This window comes from Nerophis lumbriciformis, linkage group LG09 (genome assembly GCF_033978685.3).
Source record: "Nerophis lumbriciformis linkage group LG09, RoL_Nlum_v2.1, whole genome shotgun sequence".
Classification (NCBI taxonomy): domain Eukaryota; kingdom Metazoa; phylum Chordata; class Actinopteri; order Syngnathiformes; family Syngnathidae; genus Nerophis; species Nerophis lumbriciformis.
This window is the reverse complement of record NC_084556.2, coordinates 30,959,879-30,976,190: the sequence shown is the minus strand read 5'-3', so window position 1 is coordinate 30,976,190 and position 16,312 is coordinate 30,959,879. Positions and strand designations below refer to the sequence as shown.

Genomic DNA, 16,312 nt, shown 5'->3' with positions numbered 1-16,312 from the left:
GGCATGAAACCAGCTCACTGCAGCCACTGATGTCAATACAGTAGCACAAGCTGTTAGCTCCCTCCGATCACGGCACCGCTAAAAATAGTTAATCTGCATTAGCGCTTATAATAACAATATCGCTAATACTTGGATAGTATTCAAGTCACAAAATATAAATGGAGTATTGCTGGGGCTTTTTGGATGTATTTTAGATGGATTTATGGTCGGAATAGAGGACTTCCTATTGACTTAGTTATAAGCAGACTTTTTATACATTTATTTACGAACTAGAATGCATTAAAAAAAAAAACATCCATTGTCTTGCCTCTCATATTGATTGTGAACGATAGGCTCCTTGGCACTTAGCCCTTCCCTTTGCCTTACAGGAGAATTGGGACACGACTTACTTGACGTGAACGCGTAAAACCGAGGTGGAAGGGCTCGGACAAGGTGTAAGGGGGATAATTGGGATTCAGCCTTATACTAAAAGCCTCTGATGCCCAAGGCCACCTTAATACATGGGCTTACCTGGGCTGAAGCCCAGTGGCCCCACCTAATCAGGGGCCCCCAATTTAGACGGTGGAATGCAATGATTGGTGTTCATAGCTGCCAATCACAGGCACAATCTCAGCTTCGTCTAGCGATTGTGCACTCTCTCTCTCGACCGCGTTGTTTTTTTCTACTGCTCCGAGTGGGGCACTAAGCCAGGTTGCCGGTGCGAGAGGCCAGTTAGCTAACTACTGAGCTAAAAGAACAGGCAGAGTCCCAGATCGTTAGCAATATTGTTGAAGTTAACTGGCTTCTATTATACTTGCACAGAGGTCGCGAAGGAGATGTATTCATAAATGCGTGAAATGGTTGATATTTTTTTTGCATTGTGGCTGTTCTGTTCAGTAAAATAATGATTTTTTTTTTTTTCAAACTGTATTTTCGGGGCAGCACGGTGAACCAGGGGTTAGTGCATGTGCCTCGCAATACGAAGGTCCTGAGTAGTCCATGTTCTCCCCGTGACTGCGTGGGTTCCCTCCGGGTACTCCGATTTCCTCCCACCTCCAAAGACATGCACCTGGGGATAGGTTGATTGGCAACACTAAATGGGCCCTAGTGTGTGTATGTGAGTGTGAATGTTGTCTGTCTATCTGTGTTGGCCCTGTGGTGAGGTGGCGACTTGTCCAGGGTGTACCCCGCCTCCCGCCCGAATGCAGCTGAGATAGGCTCCAGCATGCCCCCCCGCGACCCCAAAAGGGACAAGCGGTAGAAAATGGATGGATAAATGGGTTTTCGTGGCATGAGGGGAGGTGCTGAGGTTGGGGACGGGCCCTCGAAACCCCCTTATCCCCAGGGCCCTCCCTTAGGTTAAGGCGGCCCTGTTCATGCCCCCGACTCCAACATCAGGCTCTTTGCTCCTCCCCCCCTCGTCCCAGCTGGGTCTGCTCAACTATTTAAGAAGTTCTGATTCATCACAACTAAAAACTTTATAAGGCTCTGTTATTTGTAAGTATGTTGATGATTATACTCTTATTGTCATGCTCTCTCATGGCAGTCATTGGTTTCTTGTATTTTGTTTTATTTCCTGTCCAGCGCTCTTATCTTTGTTTCCACTTCCTGTTTGCCTCCATTTCAATCAGTCAATTCCTTTATTGTCATTGTCATAATAACACTTAAGTCATACATGAACAACGAGATTTTGTTTGAGCTTTGTCCAGCGGCATAGAAACTGCATTGATGTGCAGGTTGACAATAGTTTACATTTTAGCATTTTAGCATTGTCAGGAAGATCGCGATAAGAGGGGTGTGGGGGTGGGAACAGTCAGATGTCTGATGGGTGTTACGTTGATGTTGCAGCAATGCAATGTTCAGAGCACAATTATTGAGGTGGTGAACATTTGCTACCACTTTAGTCTAAACACTGGCTCCTTCACCTGTCCGTGGATGCCAATCAGGGTGCCTTGTTTGCACCTTAACATGCTGCATTGCTTTCCCTATGCTTCCTTTGCCTGGTTGTTTTGTGTGCACTTCCCTGAAAAAAACTAGAGGAATTAAAAAATATCAGCCAGGGTTCAAGGGGGCCTTTTTGGGTGTAAAATCTTTTTAACTGTCATTTTTAAAATGCTTTGGAAATTAAATACAAATGCAAGAAAACTTACCAACGGTTTCTATCTATTAGATGCTGTAAACTGAGAACCACACCTCCTTTTCATGACTCTACCACATCATCAATAGTTCATTCTTTTTGTTGAGAAAATATATTTACCATATCAACACGAGCCATCCCAAAATGTATTAAACCCAAAACCAGTGAAGTTGGCACGTTGTGTAATTTGTAATAAACAACTGAATAAAATTATTTGCAAATCCTTTTCAACTTAAATTCAATTGAATAGACTGCAAAGACAAGATATTTAATGTTCGAACTGAGAAACTTAATTTTTTTTGCAAATAATTATCAACTTAGAATTTAATGGCAGCAACACATTGCAAAAAAGTTGGCACAGGGGCATTTTTACCACTGTGTTACATGGCCCTTCCTTTTAACAACACTCAGTAAACGTTTGGGATCTGAGGAGACCAACTTTTGAAGCTTTTCAGGTGGAATTATTTCCCATTCTTGCTTGATGTACAGCTTAAGTTGTTCAACAGTCCGGGGGTCTCCGTTGTCTTATTTTTGGCTTCATAATGCGCCACATGCACATTTTCAATGGGAGACAAGTCTGGACTACAGGCAGGCCAGTCTAGTACCCGCACTCTATTGTAACACGTGCAGTATGTGGCTTGGCATTGCAGGGGGGTCCAAGATAACGTTGCTTGGATGGCAACATATGTTGCTCCAAAACCTGCATGTACCTATCAGCATTAATGGCGCCTTCACAGATGTGTAAGTTACCCATGTCTTGGGCACTAATGCACCCCCATACCATCACAGATGCTGGCTTTTGAAATTTGTGTCTACAACAATCCGGATGTTTTTTTCCCTCTTTGTTCTGGAGGACACGACGTCCACAGTTTCCAAAAACAATTTTAAGTGTGGACTCGTCAGACCACAAAACACTTTTCCACTTTGTATCAGTCCATCTTAGATGAGCTCGGGCCCAGCAAAGCCGGCAGCGTTTCTGGGTGTTGATAAATGGCTTTCGCTTTGCATAGTAGAGTTTTAACTTGCACTTACAGATGTAACGGCGAACTGTAGTTACTGACAGTGGGTTTTTGAAGTGTTCCTGAGCCTATGTGGTGATCAACGTTCCCTCTAAGGTGCGCGCCTGCGCAATTGCGCACTGCTCAAGTGACCTCTGCGCACAGCAAATATATGCCGCGCACCAAATCAAATCCCATCTGAATTCTAAACACAATAAACACATTTATTCTGTGTAATTTTGCAGTGCAACTCTGAGTGACAGTGACAACAAGCGGCCCTAACGGTGTTCGTCAACACCGTTCAATTGAACACCGTTCAATTATTGTAATGTCTATCGAGATGCTTCAAGGACAGGAATTATATCGATCACTTTGAGCAAAACAATAACCACACCAAAAACATGAGTAAAAAACGTCTATCTCGAGAAACTAGTCATTTTCTGCCGTACAAACCAGGCCAAAACCAACTTGTCATCTGTCACCAAAACGCATACCACTAAGCCACTGGTGCGTTTCTGGCCACACAAAAAGTCGGACAACTCAAACACCACACAAAGTTACACTATGACTTCTCAGTCATACGTGTGCTTATTCTACTGTCATTTATTATTAATGTTAATTTATTGATATTAATCATGGAATGCTGTTACTAGAGAAAGTTACAGGAATGCACACTTCATCCTATGCTTACATTTCATTGTGCAACATGAGTGTCAGAGTTTGTAGGACACGAACCCCAAGATGCAGAGAAGGTGGAAGGCATTGTGCGGGAAAACAAGATTTAATGTTCATAAAATAAAGGAAAAAACACAAACCAGGAACTAGGAACAGGATGCCAGGAAAACAGGAACTGGAAGACAAGGAACAAAAAGACAGCAAGCTACAAAACATCTACAATAAATAGCTTATCGCTACCGCTTACAGCTACACTGGCATCGACAAGTAGGAAAGACAATAATCCAGCACTGACTGGAGGGGAAGGCAGGTTTAAATAACAGCTGGCTGATTGACACCAGGTGTGACCAGGTGCCAATCAGCCACAGCTGAGGGGAAGCAGCACTCAGGGAGACAATCAGGAAATGAAGACAAAATAAAAGCGCTGACAGAAAACTAAGACAAACGCAGAGGAAAAACTAAAACACAGTCAAACTGTCAGGGACAAGCCTGACAGTAGCCCCCCTTTCCCATTACGGATACCAGACGTTTTAGAAAATCCCCCCCCCCCCCAAAAAAAACAGTCCAAAGTCACGGGAGGGTGGAGGGAGGACAAGGAGGTGGGCCACCAGGCCAAGTGTCTTCGCAACCAGCGGGGAAGAGTTAGGTGGCGACGGCGAGTTGAACGCCACCGCAATTGGCGAGGCGGCTTGTCCGCCGGTGTGGTAGAGCCCACCGGAGACGATGGTGGCGCCCTCTGCTGGCCCACCGAAGACGATGGTGGTGGCGCCCTCTGCTGGCCCACCGGAGACGATGGTGGTGGCGCCCTCTGCTGGCCCACCGGGGAGGATGGTGGTGGCGCCCTCTGCTGGCCCACCGGGGAGGATGGTGGTGGCGCCCTCTGCTGGCCCACCGGGGAGGATGGTGGTGGCGCCGTCTGCTGGCCCACCGGGGAGGATGGTGGTGGCGCCGTCTGCTGGCCCACCGGGGAGGATGGGGGTGGCGCCGTCTGCTGGCCCACCGGGGAGGATGGTGGTGGCGCCGTCTGCTGGCCCACCGGGGAGGATGGTGTCGGCATCTGCTGGCCCACCGGAGAGGATGGTGGCGCCCTCTGCTGCTGGCCCACCGGAGAGGAGGATGGTGGCGCCGTCTGCTGCTGGCCCACCGGAGAGGAGGATGGTGGCGCCGTCTGCTGCTGGCCCACCGGAGAGGAGGATGGTGGCGCCGTCTGCTGCTGGCCCACCGGAGAGGAGGATGGTGGCGCCGTCTGCTGCTGGCCCACCGGAGAGGAGGATGGTGGCGCCGTCTGCTGCTGGCCCACCGGAGAGGAGGATGGTGGCGCCCACTGCTGCTGGCCCACCGGACAGGATGGTGGTGCCGTAGGTTGCAGACCCACCGGAGTACATGGTGGCGTCTGCCAGCCCACCAGAGTGCATGGTGGCGTCTGCCGGCCCACCGGAGTGCATGATGGCGTCTGCCGGCCCACCGGAGTGCATGGTGGCGTCTGCCGGCCCACCGGAATGCATGGTGGCGTCTGCCGGCCCACCGGAGTGCATGGTGGCGTCTGCCGGCCCACCCGAGTGCATGGTGGCGTCTGCCGGCCCACCCGAGTGCATGGTGGCGTCTGCCGGCCCACCCGAGTGCATGGTGGCGTCTGCTGGCCCACCCGAGTGCATGGTGGCGTCTGCCGGCCCACCCGAGTGCATGGTGGCGTCTGCCGGCCCACCCGAGTGCATGGTGGCGTCTGCCGGCCCACCCGAGTGCATGGTGGCGTCTGCCGGCCCACCCGAGTGCATGGTGGCGTCTGCCGGCCCACCAGAGTGCATGGTGGCGTCTGCCGGCCCACCAGAGTGCATGGTGGCGTCTGCCGGCCCACCCGAGTGCATGGTGGCGTCTGCCGGCCCACCCGAGTGCATGGTGGCGTCTGCCGGCCCACCCGAGTGCATGGTGGCGTCTGCCGGCCCACCCGAGTGCAGGGTGGCGTCGTAGGTTGCAGATCCACTGGAGATGATGGTGGCGTCTGTTGCAGACCCCTCGGAGATGGCGCCGTCTGTTGCAGACCCCTCGGAGATGGCGCCGTCTGTTGCAGACCCACTGGAGCGAGAAGTAGCTGTGCCTCCCCAGCTGCACTGCTACTCATAGCTCCCCACCCCCCAAGGGACGGATCCCAGACGTCCCCAGATAGGCCCACAGACAACAGGGGTGGGTGGGAGAGAGCTTGAAAAGCGGCCGAACTTCTCTTCAAATTAGCCATTAAGTCCAAAGCTTTGTTAAGCCTCCCCGCCATGGACATCTCTGCGAGTTTTGAATTTGGCTGGATTATTATGTCAGAGTTTGTAGGACACGAACCCCAAGATGCAGAGAAGGTGGAAGGCATTGTGCGGGAAAACAAGATTTAATGTTCATAAAATAAAGGAAAAAACACAAACCAGGAACTAGGAACAGGAAACAGGATGCCAGGAAAACAGGAACTGGAAGACGAGGAACAAAAAGACAGCAAGCTACAAAACATCTACAATAAATAGCTTACCGCTACCGCTTACAGCTACACTGGCATCGACAAGTAGGAAAGACAATAATCCAGCACTGACTGGAGGGGAAGGCAGGTTTAAATAACAGCTGGCTGATTGACACCAGGTGTGGCCAGGTGCCAATCAGCCACAGCTGAGGGGAAGCAGCACTCAGGGAGACAATCAGGAAATGAAGACAAAATAAAAGCGCTGACAGAAAACTAAGACAAACGCAGAGGAAAAACTAAAACACAGTCAAACTGTCAGGGACAAGCCTGACAATGAGGATGTTTAAGGGCAACTAAATGTGATCTCTGAAAGGGGTACAAATGATTTCCAAAGCAGGACCCCCACCCAGACATATTGTACAATACTAATCCATAGCTTATGAAAAACAAGATTTCTTTTATTTTCATTACAAGTGGGCCAAATCACTAATATTACTAAATAATCTCATGAAAATGACTCTTCTTATTTGAGTGTTATTATAAAAGATTGGTTTGAGACAGGTGTGCTGCTGGTACTGCCACGTGTGATGTTGCTCACATGTGCTCCACTGAATGCTCAGGGAGTTTTTGTGTTTGCTCAGACACATGAACAATTAGAGGGAACATTGGTGGTGATATCCTTTACACACTGATGTCGGCTTTTGATGCAGTACCGCCTGAGGGATCGAAGGTCCGTAATATCATCGCTTACGTGCAGTGATTTCTCCAGATTCTCTGAACCTTTTGATGATATTACAGACCTTAGATGGTGAAATCCCTAAATTCCTTGCAATAGCTCCTTGACAAATGTTCTTAAACTGTTGGACAATTTGCTCACGCATTTGTTCACAAAGTGGTGACCCTCGCCCCATCCTTGTTTGTGAATGACTGAGCATTTCATGAAAGTTGCTTTTATATCCAATCATGGTACCCACCTGTTCCCAATTAGCCTGTTCAACTGTGGGATGTTCCAAATAAGTATTTGATGAGCATTCCTCAGCTTTCTCAGTCTTTTTTGCCACTTGTGCCATCTTTTTTTGAAACATGTTGCAGGCATCAAATTCCAAATGCGCTAATATTTGCAAAAAATAACGTTTTCCAGTTCGAACATTAAGTATCTTGTCTTTGCAGTCTATCCAATTGAATATACACAATATTGCCAAAAGTATTTGGCCACCTGCCTTGACTCACATATGAACTTGAAGTGCCATCCCATTCCTAACCCATAGGGTTCAATATGATGTCGGTCCACCGTTTGCAGCTATTACAGCTTCAACTCTTCTGGGAAGGCTGTCCACAAGGTTGCGGATTGTGTTTATAGGAATTTTCCACCATTCTTCCAAAAGCGCATTGGTGAGGTCACACACTGATGTTGGTCGAGAAGGCCTGGCCAGCGTGGTTTGATCTAAGCAGCCACCTTACCACGGTGCGCCGGAGAGCAGCCGTGTTAGCAGTTTTATACGGAAATCCAAAACAAAGTACAACTTTGGCCAGAAAAATAGCGGAATTCTGCTAAATAGCGGACGTCTAGCATGCCTGTGTTTTGTGGTGTTTTCCCTATTAAGGGGTGTTTTTGTTATGTACACGAGGAGTAGACGGCACAGACAACAAAGGGGCGTAGTTAGCTCTATGTATTTATTAATATATATTTACAATATATATATAATAACAAACAATAATCTAAATAAATTAGAGAATGGAGTGTGACTAGATCCAAGAGTGTGTATGGTGCGCGACTATGTGTGAATTAACTGTTGTGTGTTACCGGGAGTGTTGAGCGAGAGGCGGAAGTCCCGAAAGGGAAAAGCATGTTCGAATGTCCGTGAGACAGGCAGGTAGTCGGGGGTATAGCGCGGTGTCAACAGGTCCGTGTCCAGGCGAGAGGTCGAGATCCAAGAGGGGCAGCCAGAGAACCAGAGGGGAACAACAAGGAAGACGAGACAAACTTCTCATCACGTGGAACGAAGGCAGACTGCAGGAAGGACGACAAGGAAGACACGAGACCAATCAAACACGACGGTTGCGAACACACAGAGAGAGAGAAAGGTTGCATTGAACTGGATGATCGCTTACGCTACTCGAACATATGATTACGTTCTGGCCCTGAACGCAGGTCTGCACTGGCTTAAGAAGCCTAGGAAGATTATCAACGGCAGGTGCGCTGAGTGCTGATTGATTGCAGCTGCTTGCTGCCGCGTGAGTGACGAGTGCAGGAGATGAGCGGCCGTGGGCGTGTCCCGAGATGCGCTCCGCGGGGCTCATTGATGAATGCGCAGCGGCATGCACTTGCGCCGTGACCTGTACTTTGCTTGCTCTGTCTGCATCCTGGGGTCCATATCATAACATATATTTAGCGACTCCACTCACTAACTGTAATTCGAACCTTGTGCACTCTGAAATATTCTACAAACCTGAATCATGCAACATCCCTCCTTTTAACCACATAGCGAGATTGTGGTGCTGCGTGAGGTGTGTGTGTGTGTGTGTGTGTGTGTGTGTGTGTGTGTGTGTGTGTGTGTGTGTGTGTGTGTTAAGTGCTGCTGTTGTCACATCCTATTTGTAGTCTGTCCTTTAGGCTCAACTGGGCACCCCATCCACAAGTGAGGTGATTAATTTCCACTTGTCTCGCTGCCCCTCATATCCTCTCCATCCTCCATCCTGCATTCTAGTCAGTGTGTACGCGAGGGCTAGTGAGACATTTGCAGGCTACTCACACACACACACACACACACACACACACACACACACACACACACACACACACACACACGCACACACGCTCATAAGTCAAGCACAAACTCAGGTGAAGATCAATGATAAGACATATACATTATTCAGCACGTAAAAGGTGGTTGTGTGAGATGAAGTTGCACAACAAGTGCAAGCAGAAATGTGCTTGAATGAGAACTGAGGTGACCCTTTTGTGAAAATGACAACTGCATCTCAGTGCTAATGGGCTTCTAGTGGCCGACTGTCCTCGCTGTGACACTGAAGTCGACTCCACTTTCCTCTAAAACAATCCGGGCTCAAAGTGACTGTTTAATAAGATTGCCATCTCTTAAGTCCCAGTTGAGGACACAATTAAATTTCATTGCACTGAGCAGTGGAATTCCTCTCTTCCTTTATGTAATCAGAAATGTAAGAGTCCCCTTCAGATGTCCTTTTATTATTCAACGCAACTGCATGATGTTTGCGTGCAGTTATTAGTCGCAGGCTGTGTTTATTGCAGGAACACAATTAAGTTCCTGTCGGAAGGCGCCGTGTCTGCTTAGTGTCGTCTTTTTACTTTTATCAGTGTTTTCATGTTCATATTGCTGCAAGAGGCGGTGGCTGCTACTTCACGATTTATGACGTTCACAAGTTATTGTCTGACAGGATTACGTGGCGAGGAAAATTAGTCTTCACATTTAAATCTTTTGCACTGTGTAATTTATTATTTGCCTTGTACCCAAGCTCCAGCTGTTACAGGGGCACTCCCAGTTATCCACGCATAATTACAACCTATTTAGGAGGCATTTACACCCAATTTAAATCGCTCAACCCCAAACCAGTGCAGCTGCAGAAAGGTATCCTACGTTGTATAATAGTGTTAATGGTTACGACCTGCTTCATTAGGGAGGATAGGATAGGATGGGCTTTATTCATCCCACAGTGGGGAAGTTATGTGGTTGCAGTGCGCATACAAAAATTCCACAAAAATAATGTAAAAACACGTGAAAGGGGGACACAATAAAGACCACAAAGGACATAAAAGACAATAAAAGACTACAGAGCTGATGCAACTAGCTGCCATTTCTACATACAGCTACAAAGTGAAACACAACAAAAACAATTAATAATGAGCAATAATTAATACATATTGTGCTGATACGATAGCATCATGCTAAGACAAACAACAAAACAAAACAAAAGTATAATTTCAACACCCACATACTGTACTTCGCAGTGGCCTCTGCGATATTCCACAACATCGTCTGCTGTGGTGGAGGGCAGCACGGACATAGACAAAGCAACCAAGAGCGCCAACTCTGTTTTAGGCTGCCCACTAGCTCTCGGCCAATGTTCAGTCAGGGCGGATAAGCGAGAATCCGTTCAGGGAAACCAAAGTGTCCAATAAACACTCATTCAGCACCGTAAAACTTGTCTTTGTCCATATCTCCTCTGGTTTTCCAAGCGGACAGAGATCCAGCAGCTGGTCTCCGGTGCAAACATGGCCAATGCCAAAGTGAAAGTGCTCCCCCAGGCAGATTTCAAAAGTTCACAAAAAAAGCTCCAAAAATCACAGCAGAAGTCACAAAAGTGCCACCCCTTTTTGTGCAGTCCTAAATGGCCCCGAACCAAAAGGCAAAAAACACATGAATACAAGAGGGAAAAGGGCGATACACAAGAGCGCAAGCTCCTGCAACCAGCAGCCACGACAGTGGTGCAATTTTGAAAAAAACAAAAAAGAAAACACACACATTCATTTAGGTGATTTATTAGGGCGTCTGTTAATTAAAAAGTGAGTTGTTGTTTTTTTTCCAAAAAATAATATGTGTACTCTCGGGACGTTGCGTTTACAAGGCATTTTGTGTACAATCACTGGCCACAACTATAAAAACACACTTTTTTGTAAATTTACTGTGGGTCCACACCGAGCATCAACATTAATTCTCGCAATTAGATCTCAGAATGTAGAAAAAAATGCAGTTGCTGCCAAGACTTAGAGGTGTCCAAAGGGCAGCCATATGCAGCCTGTAGCTAATTTTTTTTAATGGCCCATGGCACATTCTAAAAATACTAGGTAGATAAGATAAGTAACACAAAGCTGAAATGCAGGGTTTTTTCTCTTTAATATATATATATATATATATATATATGTGTATATATATATATATATGTATGTATATATATATATATATATATATATATATATATATATATATACACTAGAGATGCGCGGATAGGCAATTTATTTCATCCGCAACCGCGGCAGAAAGTCGTCAACCATCCGCCATCCACCCGATGTAACGTTTGATCAGAACTGCATCCGCCCGCCATCCGCCCGTTGTTATATATCTAATATTAATAAAAAAAAAAAAAAAAGGGTGAAAACTACGCGAATTGCACCTTGTGCAGACAAGATTTTTCGATCGGACACGGAGGAATTAGTGATGTAAAAGACCACGTTGGGACAAAAAAACACAAGTCTAATGCCGTTGCTAGCGATACAAGTGGAAAACTTTCAACGTTTTTCGTCGCCCAAACAGATTCTTTGGATGTGATAAATGCCGAAGTTTTATTTACGGAGGCAATAATTGAGCATGGACTTCCAATCGCACTGGCTGATCACATGGGACAGTTAATAATGTAATGCAACCTTTAAAAATCATTACGCGGTGATCGCGATCCCAAAAATAAACTTTTCTTGCATGATAATGTCCAGAAAAATTCGCTTTATATTACTATAGAGTCCTTTTAACGAATGAGTTTGATGGTTTATCACAAACCTTAAATGAAAGAAGTCCTTTGTTCTCCTGCAGCATGGCCTTGCTTTGTGTTTGGTGCGCCATCCTGTCGGCTGTATTTCACAGCACGACATACTGTTAAAAGTGTTTATACTATTTATACTTTCAATTAACAAATTGAAGTCTTGTGAAAGGTTGACAGGATAACTGGCATTAACTGTCAAAATAATTTCAAACTATTGAAGTTAGCTTACAGAATAAACATGTCAATCAACCCATATAATTTTTGCTGTAATATTTTTGTTTTGAAAAGTCACTGTGACTGATAGAAAAGTGATGGTTTTAGCAACATTTTAACCTGTCTGAATGCTAATAATCATTTTGCGAGCAAGCAGGTAAGCTGCGCGGGCGGAGCGCGCGGAGTGACCCATGTTACGAGCCCCCGGCCACGGGGGTGGCGGGCAGGTAAGCTGCTTACCTGCTGCGCGTGACGCCGGCCGCGGCGAAAGCGGACGAGGCGGGGTGTCGGTGCGGTGGGCGCGGTAGTGACCCTGGACGTGCGTCGGGCCCTTCTCGCGGATCGCCTCAGCTACGGCTCCCGGTGGGGCCCTCTCGGGGGAAGGAGCCTCGGTCCCGGACCCCGGCGAGGCGTCCCTCCGCTCCGTAAAAGTGTCCATCTCTTTTTTTTTTTTTCTTCTGTTGTGGCATATGCTGCAGGTTCCTGCTCGTTTTTCGTATGTGGGTAACAACATTTAACTATGTATATATATTTCCCAATTGGTTTAACTGCCACCCGCAAAAAAAAAAAAAAAAAAAAAAAAAAATCTAATTAATCCGCCCGACCCGACCCGCGAGCGGATAAAATCTTATTTTTTTTAAATTTCATCCGCCCGATCCGCGGATAATCCGCGGACTCCGCGGTTGTGTCCGCAAACCGCGCATCTCTAATATACACACACACACACACATACATGCACATAGTGTTGGTTTTGAAAGGAACTATATCAGGCTATCCATTGCACCCGGTCACCCAGGGAGGGGGAGATGTTTCTCAAGTTTTTCCACAATATCATTGTGGTTCAGAAAAGCACTGCACACTATGGTGAGGAGTTTTTAGTATGTTTTCCCGCTCGGGTGGTTTTCTTTTTTTTAATTGTTTTTTATTGTTGTGTTGTGTTGTAATCTTGTGTATTGTTTTTTGCTTTTGCTGTGGCCTCTTGCTAGGTCATCTTTGTAAATAAAAAGCTGTTCTCAATTGCTCTTTCCTGGTAAAGTATAGGTGAAATAAAAATATTTGATTTTTTTATATTTTTTGGTTACGAATGTATCCCGTTGCGTCGTAAGTCAAATTTCTGTGTAAGTCGGAACTCTTCCCTTTAGTAACACTCACATTGTACACAGAATTCTTAAAAAGACATTCAAAAGTAATGAAAACAAATCACTAAATGCAAGAATTAAATGAAATTAATTTTTAAAAAAAATCTTCCTTTTTCTAGCTTTTAAACCTTTATTATAACCTCAGCCAATGCATCAGGAAACCCACTTTCTACTTGATCATCCTCACTACCGTCGATCCTCGCCACATTGTGCTTGTGGCTTCACTCTATCACATATTTTATTTTTAAAGCATAATCTGTGTGTTTTTGGCCTAAATTAAGCATGTTCAAGCATAAAAATGTAAAATGACATTGGGTCCGGTTGAATGTATTGAAGTCTCTCTTTCCCCTTGAAAGACAATATTGTTTTTTAAACAATGACGCTGTAATTGCTAAATATGACAAGGACTGCTTCTCTAGTGTAGTAGTGCTTCCTTTGTCTGTTTCCCTCCTTTAGCTTGCAGCATGCGTGTGATGAAGCACTTGTATAATAAGTGGGGACGGCGTCTGTAGTTTCTCCACAGAGTGCGCAATTCAAGCTGAGACGGCCATTAACCTGCCACATTAAGCTACATGTCGCCACCAAAAGGCACGCGTGTGCCTCTTGTGGGTGACATTTAATTCAATGTGTGCTCAAATGTGTGTTACTGGATCACACCTGTATGAGTTCTGATCAAAATACAGTCCAATTAAGTTGTTACAACAAAATTAAGCTCATATGTTTGTGTGTGTATTTTTGTGCATCAGACCAGTGCGGTGCTGTGCTCGGGAGGGTGCGCTCTGCTCGCCGTCAGCTCCCTGTTGGCCATCATCACCATCTTCCTGCCCGGCGGAGGATGTGAGAGGAGGATCTGCACCCTGGCTGGATACATGCAGATGGCTGCAGGTCAGACTCAGCACACACTCTTAATACATCATGGTGCACATACAATACTAATACTGTACAATAAGATAATAGATTTGAATGCAAAAGTTGTCTGGACAAGTAAAAGTGAAAAAATCCTACAGTAAAAAAATGAAGAAGTGAACGGAGGAAAGCTGCTGCTAAGCAACCTGGATGTGTTTGCTTCATGTTAGAGGTGAGATCAACACTGATTTAGAAGCTGCAGTAAAAACATTCCTCCTTAAGAGCAGGTCATTGGTGTCTTTTATATGCTTTTATTCACACTGAGACATAGTTCTACTGTGGGCACAAAGCATAATTGTGTTGCCTTTAGAACGCCTTAAGGCTCGTGTTTCTGCTGACTTTTTAGCGTTTTATTGGCAATCATGTTACTGTAGGAAAGCATTCCATTGAAAACATTTTTTTAGTTTAGTTGCAGCATTTAAAATTATTAAACTTTTATTTTAAATGACCGTATTTTTTGGACTATATGCCGCTACTTTTCCCCCAAGCTTTGAACACTGCGGTTTATACAAAGGTGCAGCTAATCTACGGATTTTTCTTCGCTAACTGCTAAATTATGGAACGGATTAAGCAAAGACACCAAACGATGTACTAAAATGATCCACTTTAAGAAACTGTTCAAACTCAAATTGTTTACAAAATACGATGAATAAGAATATTGATAAACATCTTGAAGCTTTATTGAAAAGCAGAAAATCGTATTTATCTCTTAAATGATGAATAAAGACATAAATGACTTTTATGTTTTGTTTGATCAGTCGTTCTACTGCTGTGTTATTATGCACCAATTGGAAACAATGAAGGTATGTAAATAAACATTTACAAAATCTTTCCGTATAAATATCTCTTATCACAACAAACCGGTATATATCTGCAGTTTATAGTCCGGTCCGGCTAATATATGAAAACAAATGTTTTTCTTGTTTTTCTTTGTTTGTACATTTAAAAAATGAATTCAATGAACAATATGGGTTGAATAATTTTCAGTGCAAATGTATTCATCAGTGTCTCTAGGATTTTGCAGGATTTTTTGTAATTGTTTTGGCCTAAAATGCCTGAATTTGTGGCTTCCTTAAAAAAAAAATAATAATAATGTTTTGAGGCTTATTTTGTTGATAGCATTGAATTTGAACATTGAAATGTTATACATTTGTTATCAATGTTTTGAGTGTTTCTTCTGACCTTAACCAAAAAAAGCACATTGGAAAACAATTACTGTATTGATGTTTTACTCATTTTATATCACACAGACTTAAAAGTAAACTTTTTCTCGATCCAGAAAAAAGCACACACTTTTTGAACCCATTGTCAAAGTACTGTATTAATTCATAATAACTAATAATAGTAATAATGAATTGTAATTACATAAACATACATTACCAAAGGGTTCCTTATTGTCCGCTGTAAGCTCTGTTGTCCACAAGTTGCAGACATTCTCCATGTTTATTTTACACTTGGAAAATGTTTTTTCAACTTAAACATTGATTTATGTTCCAACACATCTACTTCAGCACTTTAGGAGCATATGTGAACTGTTGAGAGCGATCTGTAGTGGTAGTTTTTGTTGGTAAAAGAGAAAAGATGGAAAATTATCATCACACATCAACATCTTGATTATGTAAAAGTTGCCTCTTTGCTAGGTCAGCATTGCAAATAAGAATATGTTGTAATTTGCCTTACCTGGATGAATAAATATATAAATACATAGAAAGTGAGGACACCTGTTTGTTGGTGTATATATGACATTACCCAGAAGGCTTAGCGCTATGAACAGTCCCTGAAGGGACTGATTTATCCGATAAAGCCCTCCTGAGAACATGCCATTTATTGGGTGTTTGTTGCTTCAATGCTAATGAGCTGTGTTTCTCCATGTTTGCTTCCGACATAGTGTGTTGCTCAAAGCGCTAGTGTGCACTTTATCTACTTTTTATATGCACACTGTACTCTACATTTGTCCTACAATATAATGTACACGTCATATATCACGTACTGCAAAGTATCATTAGGAGTTGGACAGCAGGACACACATGTTAGCAACACTAGCATAGCAATGTGCGCTACAGTGGTAACATCACACTATTTGCTGAAGAAAACCAAGAGATAGTTGGATAGTTTTTACGATGTGTACCGAAGCCTCTTTTTTTTTTTTTTGTGGGTCTTTTTTTTTTAAACTAAGTTAAAGTGGTGGGTGTATTATAATCTAGTTACAGACAGGTCAGAGGTGTTACTGTCAGATGTCCATGACAAAAATAGGGTTATTGCTTATGACATCATGAAAACCCTTCAAAACTGATCTTCTCTCAAAAAGTGGAGCATT

The 16,312-nt window shown here is 44.4% G+C and overlaps 1 protein-coding gene across 1 annotated transcript in view; it reads left to right on the top strand.

The window, feature by feature from the left end:
• The window catches only part of LOC133608131 (LHFPL tetraspan subfamily member 7 protein), a 238,120-nt gene that overhangs the window by 49,823 nt on the left and 171,985 nt on the right, over window positions 1–16,312 (top strand). The window contains exon 3 of the mRNA XM_061963363.1: window positions 13,836–13,974. Within this exon, the coding sequence (XP_061819347.1) occupies window positions 13,836–13,974 (139 nt within the window). The remainder of the gene's footprint in view (window positions 1–13,835; window positions 13,975–16,312) is intronic.